Source organism: Brienomyrus brachyistius, chromosome 12 (assembly GCF_023856365.1).
Source record: "Brienomyrus brachyistius isolate T26 chromosome 12, BBRACH_0.4, whole genome shotgun sequence".
Lineage (NCBI taxonomy): Eukaryota > Metazoa > Chordata > Actinopteri > Osteoglossiformes > Mormyridae > Brienomyrus > Brienomyrus brachyistius.
In genome coordinates this window covers 6,438,498-6,450,960 of record NC_064544.1, presented here as the reverse complement: position 1 = coordinate 6,450,960, position 12,463 = coordinate 6,438,498, and the positions used below count along the sequence as shown (strand labels likewise).

General features: G+C 52.5%; 1 protein-coding gene across 1 annotated transcript; it reads left to right on the top strand.

Annotated features, from left to right (window-relative positions):
* The first annotated feature begins 9,583 nt into the window (after positions 1-9,583).
* On the top strand, positions 9,584-11,440 carry LOC125705210 (basic proline-rich protein-like). The gene has a single exon (XM_048971650.1). The coding sequence runs from the start codon at positions 9,584-9,586 to the stop codon at positions 11,438-11,440; it is 1,857 nt and encodes a 618-aa protein (XP_048827607.1).
* Positions 11,441-12,463: the final 1,023 nt, after the last annotated feature.

The window sequence follows — 12,463 nt, the reverse complement described above, 5'->3', positions numbered from 1 at the left end:
CTGATTAGCGGTATCACAAACATCCTGTCGGGTTTCTGTCTCACTAAACGCAGCACTTGCTGCGATGCTCGCTGCTCTGTCTGCAGTTTGACCTTCGTCGTTCCCCATGTGACTCTCGCTCAAGTTTGTGGGCTTCATTTCAGGCACAGGGGGCCCTTCATTTTTTGTGGTGTTGCTGTCTGTGCCCACCACAGACCCTTCATTCCTCGGCAGGGATCCCCATAGACACTGCCTTCCCTGCTCAGTCCGGGTGTCACATGACTCCGCTTCTGCCAGCCACGCTTTTCTTTATCACGAATATTGCAAATGGGGATTTGCCGTTTGAAAACAGTAGCCTTTTCACATGGGCACAGCACAATAGCTGGAACCGTAAAGTCTTCAGCCCTGATTTATAGAGAGGACACTATAAGTCAGTGTAGTTAGAGGTAGATGTGTGCAGCAGCTGGGGTAGGAATCCATGACAGTCTGCAGGGCTCAGGGCGCCTCGATGAAAACCAGCCTCATAAAACACGCGTCACGTGTTTTATCTCCAGGGCGAAACACAACAGTGACACTGTATTCCTCTAAAAGGAAACTACTATTAAATATTTTGTCTTTCATATGTCCTTTTGTATTTCTATATAAGCTCTCTTTGTTAGCGATCAGTGACTCCAAGCAAGACATTTGACATTCGGAAGAAACGTGAGAATCCCTTAAGTGAGCAAGGTGTATTTAAATGGATTAGCACCAGGTAACATTTAGCCTTTGCTGGTTTGTTATGCTGAAGTAAGGACCTCTTTGCAAACTGTGCATAAGAAGGTTGTACAACAGGTTAAGTTCTTCCAGAATGAGTGGCCCTGTGTCATGTGACCGCTGTATTGAATTTCGTTGGATTATTTGGGCGGATCTTTGGACTGTATCCAGTTATGGAGACTGTATGTTGCTCCTTGTTCATGAGGAGCAGACAGACAGTCCGATTGCAGTGGTAACTGTATGAATGACATGAACATTGAAGGTGTTCATGGTGTGACAATCTTCTAATCATTTGGAGATTCTAAAAATGGCAGGTAGTAATTGATTATTAACATCATGTTGCTGTAATTCCTAACCATTTATCTTCAGATTTTCGTGACACATCCACCCTGTAGAGGATGTGATGGAGAGGATGTGTACAGTGGGCAGTGATTTCAGGTCGGCCTCAGCTGCTGCCTCTGATTTATTACTACTGAAGAAATCAATTATCATTGCAGCAGTTATAATAGGACATAGCTGCCTCAGAAACGCTCCTGGTAGGAGACGCCATCGGCCCTGGCTGCACCTCCTCACATGATTATCTTGAGAAACGCTCCTGGTGGGAGACGCCATCGGCCCTGGCTGCACCTCCTCACACGATTATCTTCAGAAATGCTCCTGTGAGAGATGCCATTGGCCCTGCTGCACCTCCTCACATGGTTATCTTGAGAAACGCTCCTGGTGGGAGACAGCATCGGCCCTGGCTGCACCTCCTCACATGGTTATCTTGAGAAACGCTCCTGGTAGGAGACGCCATCGGCCCTGGCTGCACCTCCTCACATGGTTATCTTGAGAAACGCTCCTAGTAGGAGACACCATCGGCCCTGGCTGCACCTCCTCACATGGTTATCTTGAGAAACGCTCCTGGTGGGAGACGCCATCGGCCCTGGCTGCACCTCCTCATTTATCTTGAGAAACGCTCCTGGTAGGAGACACCATCGGCCCTGGCTGCACCTCCTCACACAGTTATCTTCAGAAACGCTCCTGCTGGGAGACACCATCGGCCCTGGCTGCACCTCCTCACATGGTTATCTTCAGAAACGCTCCTGCTAGGAGACACCATCGGCCCTGGCTGCACCTCCTCACATGGTTATCTTGAGAAATGCTCCTGGTGGGAGACGCCATCGGCCCTGGCTGCACCTCCTCACACGGTTATCTTCAGAAATGCTCCTGTGAGAGATGCCATCGGCCCTGCTGCACCTCCTCACACAGTTATCTTCAGAAACACTCCTGCTGGGAGACGCCATCGGCCCTGCTGCACCTCCTCACATGGTTATCTTCCTGGCCTGCAGCGCCTTGTAATGTAACAGTGACTGGTGCTGCGGCCGATGGCGCTAAGCCGCTAACGCTAAGGGGAGATGTTCCCCAGAGGGTGTTTTTAGCTGTAATAATACAATGCGTGTCGTTTCATTTTTAACACTGCGTCATTATTTTCAAAGATTTGCCCAGTGTCACGACAAAAAACAAGTCAGTAGTTTCCGGCAGTTTCTCTTCACTGGCAGTAAAACAGCACTTGGTTGTTATCACACTGCAGTACTAATTACTCCAGGATGCGTTAAGGAAGGTCACCAATTACCTCTCAGGAGGGCTGCTGTGTCTGCTTTCGAATACACGTGCCTGTAATAATGATGGCGTGTGTAAAGGTTCGGCCGATTCCTTTTTCCTCTGTCCCTCCCTTTTCAAAATTTGTGTTGATGGAGATTATTATGTGATTCACACATTCAGACCACCTGACCTTATTCCTAATTACTATGTATGCCCCGTGCCCTGTGATGGACCGGCATCCCATACAGGGTGTACCCCAGCCCCGGCCCTGTGATGTACCAGCATCCCGTCCAGGCTGTACCCCGGCCCCGTACCCTGTGATGGACCGGCATCCCATACAGGGTGTACCCCAGCCAGCGGAGACAGGCCCCACCACTGACGGGGGGAGCACGGTGGGAGCACGGCTTCAGCATGCAACGGGCACCGAAAGTGCCGTGGCCAGTGGGGACAGGCCCCCCCACCAATGGGGGGGGCATGGCTCTCGCTTCAGCTTGCAGCAGGCACCGAGAGCGCTGCGGCCAGCGGGGGCAGGCCCCGCCACCGACGGGGGGAGCACGGCTCTCGGCAGCCATATGCCGAACCTCGGCAAACCCGCCGATGTGTTCTGGCAGCACACCGACAGCAGGCAGACATCGTGGGTGGGTCCCGAAATTACCACAGGCAGAATCATGTCCTTATTCTGGCACATGGCTATTAACATCCTCATGAACAGCAGAGCTTCATTAATTAATTTTAGTGCCGTCAGTCATTGTCAAGCTTGGCTGAGCGTGCTTAGCATCCACCCCCCTGTAAGGGCAGCTATGGTGACTGGTGCTTCGGGTTTGCATTGGAGGCTGTGACTGATCTCATCGCTATGATGACTGTACTTCGCCGATTGCATTGGAGGCTGTGGCTGATTTCCATCCCACCATCCATCCATCTATCCATCCATTCTTTGTCTGGTCCAGGTAACTGTGTCAGTGTCACACCAGGTGCATGAGAGCTGTAAACCCTCCATTTTAGCTATATGCTTGGGTCTGCTTACTGTCCATGAATATGGCCATAAACATAGTTTGGCTTGATGTTGCCTGCAGCCCAGTGATTCCCAAGCATCTCCCTGAGCTCCTCCCCAGACGGCTCACTGAACTCCTCCCGAAACATCTCCCTGAGCACCTCCCCAGACATCTCCCTGAGCTCCTCCCCAGACAGCTCCCTGAGCTCCTCCCCAGACATCTCCCTGAACTCTTCCCCAGACATCTCCCTGAGCACCTCCCCAGACATCTCCATGAACTCCTCCCCAGACATCTCCCTGAACTCCTTCCCAAACATCTCCCTGAACTCCTCCCCAAACATCTCCATGAACTCCTCCCCGGACAGCTTCCTGAACTCCTCCCCAGACATCTCCCTGAACTCCTCCCCAGACAGCTCCCTGAACTCCTCCCCGAACATCTCCCTGAGCTGCTCCTCAGATAGCTCCCTGATCTCTTTGACCCACTAATTACTAGCTTGAAGACGGGTCGATTGGGTTTAGGACCTACTGCTCCGCCCCATTCACCCATGTCTCTTTCCTAGTCACTCTCCTGCAGATCCGCTCCTCTGGCCACCTTGGGTTTTCTGGAGCTGCAGCCTTGGCGATGAGGCTGACCTCAGGAACAGGAGGCCCTGTGTAGGTGCAGCTAAATCCCAACTCAAACCCAGCTTAGATTTCACAGACTATTCTTTAAAAACAAAAGAAAATCACCCCCATAAAGAGATTCCCAACAGCTAACTGCATCTTAACCGATCTGCCTGGAATCCATCCCCAAACACAGGGTAAAAGCTGACAGACACCTGACCAGAAGAGCCCAAGCCGTAACTATCGGTGATATATATATATAATGCCTTTTCAATGACGGGAGAGAATGCCTCTCTAGCTGACAGCTCCTGCAAATGTGCTCATATTTTTAACCTCCTGGTTAATCCTGCTCGCCCCCTCCGCGCAGTGGCGTCCATCGCTGGCAGGACCTGTTTGTTTAGGATTACCCCGCCATCTGGTGCGGGATGCGGTGACCAGGCAGGTGCCTGGCGGCTCTGCAGTCACCATGCGTGGCTCATGTTTTTATTTCATTATGCATGTAGAGATAATGCTGCCGCATGACCTGTGGTGACCTGGGTGGGATAGAGCTGGTCCAGAGGTGAAAGGTATCACCACTGATGTCCAGCACTTCCCCAAAGATCCCAGCCACTCCTTCTGCATACAGTCCTTACTGAAAGCCCCGCCTTCCACACTCCTCAAAGGCCCCGCCCACTGTACTCCCCAAAGGCCCCGCCTCAGTGCAGTAGTACTGAGTTGTTTTTGTCCTGCGTTAGGGGATATGTCTTAGTGAAAACATCTCCCAGAATCCTGTCTTTTAGGAAGGAAGAAAATATTGTTTTGTGAGCAGATGCAGTATGAAGTGGAACTGGTTTATTTTGGCTGCATGCGGGACAGTTGTGTGGAAAAATATCTGGAGCTTCCTGGTCTTCGTTAGAGATGATATTCTTATCAGGTAACATCACATATTCGACAGATGATCATTTTCAAGAATTTCAGTGAGATGACCAGCGTATGTTTCCATCCATGCTGCAGTTATTATAGAGTCCAGTTTCGGCAACAGCCATGAATTCTGAATGAGACTGGATTTGGGTCAGTACAGGGCACACAGTGAAAGTTTGATGGTCCCCTTTTAGAAGCTTCATCTCCCCCGAAGTTTACTGCTGCTGCAGGAAAGAGCAGAAATACATGCTTAAGAAAGCGCCTCGTGTTTAAGGACGCACATTTAACATGCCTCGTGTTTAAGGACGCACATTTAACATGCCTCGTGCTTAAGGACACACATTTAACATGCCTCATGTTTAAGGACGCACATTTAACATGCGTCATGCTTAAGGACACACATTTAACATGCCTCGTGTTTAAGGACACACATTTAACATGCCTCATGCTTAAGGACACACATTTAACATGCCTCGTGTTTAAGGACACACATTTAACACGCGTCTTGCTTAAGGACGCACATTCAACACGCGTCTTGCTTAAGGACACACATTTAACATGCCTTGTGTTTAAGGACACACATTCAACACGCGTCTTGCTTAAGGACGCACATTCAACACGCGTCTTGCTTAAGGACACACATTTAACATGCCTCGTGTTTAAGGACACACATTCAACACGCGTCGTGCTTAAGGACACACATTTAACACGCCTTGTGTTTAAGGACACACATTCAACACGCGTCGTGCTTAAGGACACACATTTAACATGCCTCGTGTTTAAGGACACACATTTAACATGCCTCGTGTTTAAGGACACACATTCAACACGCGTCGTGCTTAAGGACACACATTCAACGCACCTCGTGTTTAAGGACGCACATTCAGTACGTGTCATGCTTAAGAACGCATGCACTTTAAGGATGCACTTTCAACATGCCTTTTAAAGACAGCAGCGTGTGTGGGAGTTGTCTATTCATGTGGCTAGCCTGGGGCCTGGGGGGGTTCGTTACGGGGTAGATACAGTTTAAACATCCAGGCGAGGCAGGAAGCATGGATGTACGCCACAGTCACGTAGCCCAGCCACCGTTGCACCATGGTCCCAAGCGTGGGTTAGGGTTAGGGTTAGGGTTAGGAAAGGCCTAATCCTGGACAGGCTTCTGTGCTGCAGGACAGACTCTGAAACAAAACAGTCCGATGCACTGATTTGCCTCACAAAGAAATTGTCTTCAGGAGACTGGTTGTCTACACATGTAAACTGAATCTTCATTAACCTGACAGCTGCTACTGTCACACTGTACACTGCATTATGGAATCTTTTTCTACTTGGGCTCCTTGGTTGCATATTATAGTACTAGAATTCTAATTATATTATACTTGTACTGTACATGGTTTTTGTTACCACCTGCTAATACAGTAACTTCAGACGTGTCATTTTATGGCTGTTGTTAGAATGAAAATTTCCGCAGTGCAGCATTCTGACTAAAATGAGTTCCTACAAGTGCCACTCTGGTAAAATTTCTACCATATTTTCCCAAGGTGTCGCTCCCTAATTGAGCAGCTGTGGGCCAGTGTCCCTGTGACAGACGGCCTGCTTTTCATGTGCTTGAAACATTTGTTGGGCAAGAAAGCAAGAAATGTCCTTGTTGAAGAGCAGTTGAGGTCTGATAGGCCTGCAGCGCCATGAGGCATAGTTAGTGATGTCATACGCAAGTAATGTCATACGCAAGTGATGTCATACGCCAGTGATGTCATACGCATTCATCAGTGCCAACAAGGGGCTTTTTATTGCTGACTGCAGTGCTGTACTGTCATCCAGAATATTAAAACTTTATAATCAAGTGACAGGGAATTAAGTAAACAGGTGTCACTTTGTTTTGTTATGAAAGGTGATTCAAGTTTGGCTCCTTTTTAGTATTTTATAGAAACACTTCAGTCAGAGTCACATGATGTGGGGACAGAACGAGACGTTCTACTGGGCACAACAGGAAGAATGCCGTGACAGAAGCAAGATGAATGGTGTGACAGGAATGGGAAGAACAGTGTGACAGGAATGGAAAGAACAGTGTGACAGGAATGGAAAGAACAGTGTGACAGGAACAGAAAACAGTGCGACAGGAACAGAAAACAGTGCGACAAGAACAGAAAACAGTGCGACAAGAACAGAAAGAACAGTGCGACAGGAAAACCGGATCACCAGGTGGGATACTGACATCTAAGACATACCCAGCCAAAAAGAGTGACAAAGGATGGAAAGCAGCTCCACTACAACAGAACAGCTCCACTGCCTGGTCATCCTGTGAGGGCTTCTCCCCCACCGTCCATTTCACAGAGTCTAAGGGTTTAATTATGACTGAACTTAATGAATAAAATGCAGCAGGCATAGTATCTAATTTTGGTCACTTTGAGTCAGATGATTAGCACTAAATATAGTGGCCAACCGTTCATCCACTGAGGCGAAGGCAAACGACAGAGGGAACCCATGTAGATTACAGTGCTGGCGAGGTGACGGGAAACAGCGCAGTGAAACTGAAGATTACAGTGGCGCTGAAGGAACGGGATACGATGGAGTGAAACTGTTAAGGTCACAGTGCTGCCCAAGTGTGACAGTAAATGGCAGAGTGAAACCTTGAATGTTACAGTGCCGCCGCGGTAACGGCAAACAGCGGAGTGAAACCCTGAAGATTACAGTGCTGCCAAGGTAACTGCAAAAAGCGGAGTGAAACCCTGAAGATTACAGTGCTGCCAAGGTAACTGCAAAAAGCAGAGTGAATCAGCATATTCTGGTGACTGACTTTCATTCTCAGAATTGGGAATATGGCAGAAACGCTCCATTATTAATGTGACAGACATGCCAAGTTTTAGACGATTCGTTTAATGTATGCAAGCGTCACTGTGTAATCCCAGCCTTCCTTGCCACTCTTTCAGTGGTCTGTAATGATCAAGAACGATTGAGCTTGAGATATTAATTTGAAGGTTTGTTGAAACATTCAGTTACCAGAGGAAGCCCTGTAATGTGGCTCTTTTTGCTTTGTTTTTTACAGGAAGTGGTTTATTTGAAGCTTCAGCCATTTATACTCGGCAAACAATCAGCCTTTCACTTTCTCTCAAAAGAGTCACATTTCATGTCATGCAGCATTGTGATGATGATTTGTCATGTGTGTTGGGTGATGATGGTTTGTCATGTATGTTGGGTGATGGTGATTTGTCATGTATGTTGGGTGCTCCTGATGTCTAAACACTCATGACGTGCTTTGTGCTGGTGAGTGACCAAAATGAACAAGCCCTGTAGGATGTAGCTGACACACACGGCTTGCCAGTGATGAATATACCTCCCTGAATGTCCTTCTGATCACGCCATTCCAATCAGTCAAAGGGCTGCCCGGTCCACAGCCAATGGCACGCCTCTCCATTCTGGTGTCATCCTGAAGGATGCGGGGAATTTCAGATAATCAATTCTGAGGCCAAACAAATAATCCCGCAGATGGCCAAGCCCGGCAGGCTTTTAAATAACATGGATGTGGCCAGATCCGCCACCGCGGGCGATGGTGTTTCAGCGTGAGGCCATGGAGGCTCTCCGCACTTCTATCACCGCGCCAATATATATCTGTGCTGGAGAAATGAGAGTTCCCGTAAATGTGCCGAAGCAGGAAGCTCTTATTTAGGAGGTCAGAGACTGCAGTCCCGCCTTTGACACAATACATGTCACAAGTGTTTTGGGAGTCTGTCACGCTTTTGTTCTATATCGCAATTGTTAGGGGCCTACGGGTTGTTGATAATCCCGTTTGGGTTCTCAGTTGTTACTATGTGTGTGTAGGCTGGCGTGGGACATAAAACATCATGATCAAATGCATCTATTTCATATAATTATCAAGGCTCTATCTCATTAAAGTCATTGCATAAAATGATAAACTCTCTGTTAGGGAGGCTGCTGTTTAGTTGCGGTTAACCCTCTATCCACTCCTGGCCTTTACACCCACCTGTCAGCTCTCAGGGACGCCGATCCCGCACCTTGACATAAAGCTTAGCTTTCGAGGCATTTTACTTCAGGTGATACTCAAGTGAATGACAATAAGAAGGAATTTTGCTAAAACACAAATCCCGGCATTTTCCCACAGAGAAGGGTCTGTCTCTTCTAATAATCTGCAGCACATTAGTGAAAAGTGGGTGGGCGGTGTTGTGTCAGGTCTTTGTGTTTATGCTCCGTTTGATTCAAAGAATTGTTGCATTTCATCCCTAAGTCTTGTTCTTCATGGCTCAGAGACAAGCATCTAATCTAATTATAGCTTAACAGATCGCAGTGTTGAATTGCTATTTGTAGAGCGTTTCACTTCACAGGAAATGTAATTAACTTAATTTTGAGGTTGGAAATTAGGTTTTATGATACAGATTCCAGACAGAATATTTTAGCGTACATAAAAAGTATGGTGTAATTTCAGGGGTTTGCAGCCTCCGGGTTCTGAGCCTTTTTATGTAACTCGCATTGTTTATATGTGAGAATAATCTTACTGTGACACATTAGCACTGGGCTGTACTAATACTTTCTGTTTTTGGTCATTACACTCAAGAACCATGTCATTGAAGGTTCATCTTGGGTGAAGAGTAGAAAAGATTTTACAGTCACATGATACTGCTATTAAGATACATGTGAGTACTGAAATTAGTCAGCAACGTAAGCATCTTATAACATCAGTCTGGCTTGTATCGCTCCTGATGTACCTGTGCCAATGACTGCGGCAGCTTCGTCACGTCCAGCGTCGCTGACCAGAAGCACATGTTTGGGAGGCAGACCCTCCCGGTCTTTGCACACACTGCCATTCAGCCACCCCCTCAGCCCGCCCCCTCAGCCCGCCCCCTCAGCCACCCCCTCAGCCACCCCCTCAGCCCACCCCCCTCAGCCACCCCCTCAGCCCACCCCCCTCAGCCCGCCCCCTCAGCCCACCCCCCTCAGCTGCCCCCTCAGCCCGCCCCCCTCAGCCCGCCCCCTCAGCCCGCCCCCCTCAGCCCGCCCCCTCAGCCACCCCCTCAGCCACCCCCTCAGCCCACCCCCCTCAGCCACCCCCTCAGCCCACCCCCCTCAGCCCGCCCCCTCAGCCCACCCCCCTCAGCTGCCCCCTCAGCCCGCCCCCCTCAGCCCGCCCCCTCAGCCCGCCCCCCTCAGCCCGCCCCCTCAGCTGCCCCCTCAGCCCACCCCCCTCAGCCCGCCCCCCTCAGCCCGCCCCCTCAGCCGCCCCCTCAGCCCACCCCCCTCAGCCCGCCCCCTCAGCCGCCCCCTCAGCCGCCCCCTCAGTCTGCCCCTCAGTCTGTCCCTCAGCCGCCCCCTCAGTCTGCCCCCTCAGCCCGCCCCCCTCAGCCCGCCCCCTCAGCCCACCCCCCTCAGTCTGCCCCCTCAGTCTGCCCCCTCAGCCCGCCCCCCTCAGCCCGCCCCCTCAGCCCACCCCCCTCAGCCCGCCCCCCTCAGCCCGCCCCCTCAGCTGCCCCCTCAGCCGCCCCCTCAGTCTGTCCCTCAGCCGCCCCCTCAGTCTGCCCCCTCAGCCCGCCCCCCTCAGTCTGCCCCCTCAGCCCACCCCCCTCAGTCTGCCCCCTCAGTCTGCCCCCTCAGCCCGCCCCCCTCAGTCTGCCCCCTCAGCCCGCCCCCCTCAGTCTGCCCCCTCAGCCCGCCCCCTCAGTCTGCCCCCTCAGCCCGCCCCCCTCAGTCTGCCCCCTCAGCCCGCCCCCCTCAGTCTGCCCCCTCAGCCCGCCCCCCTCAGTCTGCCCCCTCAGCCCACCCCCCTCAGTCTGCCCCCTCAGTCTGCCCCCTCAGTCTGCCCCCTCAGCCCGCCCCCCTCAGTCTGCCCCCTCAGCCCACCCCCCTCAGTCTGCCCCCTCAGTCTGCCCCCTCAGCCCGCCCCCCTCAGTCTGCCCCCTCAGCCCGCCCCCCTCAGTCTGCCCCCTCAGTCTGCCCCCTCAGCCCGCCCCCCTCAGTCTGCCCCCTCAGCCCACCCCCCTCAGTCTGCCCCCTCAGTCTGCCCCCTCAGCCCGCCCCCCTCAGCCCGCCCCCTCAGCCCACCCCCCTCAGCCCACCCCCCTCAGCCCACCCCCCTCAGCCCGCCCCCTCAGCCCACCCCCCTCAGCCCGCCCCCTCAGCCCACCCCCCTCAGCCCGCCCCCCTCAGCCCACCCCCCTCAGCCCGCCCCCTCAGCCCGCCCCCTCAGCCCACCCCCCTCAGCCCGCCCCCCTCAGCCCGCCCCCTCAGCCCACCCCCCTCAGCCCGCCCCCTCAGTCTGCCCCTCAGCCGCCCCCTCAGTCTGTCCCTCAGCCGCCCCCTCAGCCGCCCCCTCACCCGCCCCCTCAGCTGCCCCTCAGCCGCCCCCTCAGCCCGCCCCCCTCAGCCGCCCCCTCAGCCGCCCCCTCAGCCGCCCCCTCAGCTGCCCCTCAGCCGCCCCTCAGCCGCCCCTCAGCCGCCCCTCAGCCGCCCCCTCAGTCTGTCCCTCAGCCGCCCCCTCAGCCCGCCCCCCTCAGCCCGCCCCCCTCAGCCGCCCCCTCAGCCGCCCCCTCAGCTGCCCCTCAGCCGCCCCTCAGCCGCCCCCTCAGCCGCCCCTCTGCCGCACCCTCAGCCGCCCCCTCTGCCGCACCCTCAGCCGGCCCCTGACCCTTTAGCTGCCCCCCGTTTCTGCCTCTTCCCCACTTATATTTAAAAAGGCTCGGTAAGTATATTTGGATGAGGTTCCAAATATATTAATTTGGGGGTGGGGCGTCCTGCTGCTTTGTGTGCCCTTCATAGTCACAGCCACCGGTTGCAGAGCTGCTTGGAGACGCACATGTCCTCATCGCGTGCCCTGTACACCCTTTCAGTTACTGCCCTCATCTGCCCCCCAGCTCAGAATCACGCGAATAACCTCAGGGGACCTCCTCGTGACACTGTCGTTTGTACGAGTACAGGGACAGTCACATTGGAATGTATTCGCTTTTGATGTACCAGTATGCTCTCCTTCCCAGGCACATGGACACGCATTGGGAAGTGAGAGCGAAACGTGGGCTCCAAGCTCAAGGTCAGCTGTCCATCCCGTGCATCTTTCTGGGGGGTAAGGACCTCGCTGAAGGTGACTGCAGTCCTGAACCAATGGCCTTCCTATCAAACCAACGACCACATGCACAGCGATAACCGTAAAGTGTCAGGACCCTGCTGGACTGTAGTCAGAGTTTAACATGTGTAAGGGCACCTGGTTATTGTATGTATAATTGATTGGTTAGTCCCTGTAACAAAGGCCGACATAACGACGGACTTTCTTTAAAGAAATCTGGCGGCATCTTTCTATTTATGGCTGTGATTTATCTGCAAGAAGTGATTCTCTATTGGGCTGACAGCAGTGATTAAACGGAGTCTTTACAGATGATTAATTGGATGGGCTGATGTGATTTTCATTTACACTGTGCTGGGATTAATCATACAGACTTAATCACAGTTCGCTGAGCGGTTGTTCGAACGTCGCCGAACGAGACGCTAATGTGCGACGCAGGGCTTGGGTTCACGCCCCTCCCGCAACCGGCTCCAGCTTTTCCGCGGCCTGACTCATGTTGCGCGAGGAGCCCTGACGCCAGCTGCGTGAGTATTAATATAGCGCATTAACAGCTGCATTGCTGCTTCAGAATGAAGGTGGCAGGTAAATACGGA

Coding starts and splice junctions, on each gene's coding strand:
- LOC125705210 (XM_048971650.1), top strand. CDS start 9,584: ATGTTTGGGAGGCAGACCCTCCCGGTCTTTGCACACACTGCCATTCAG.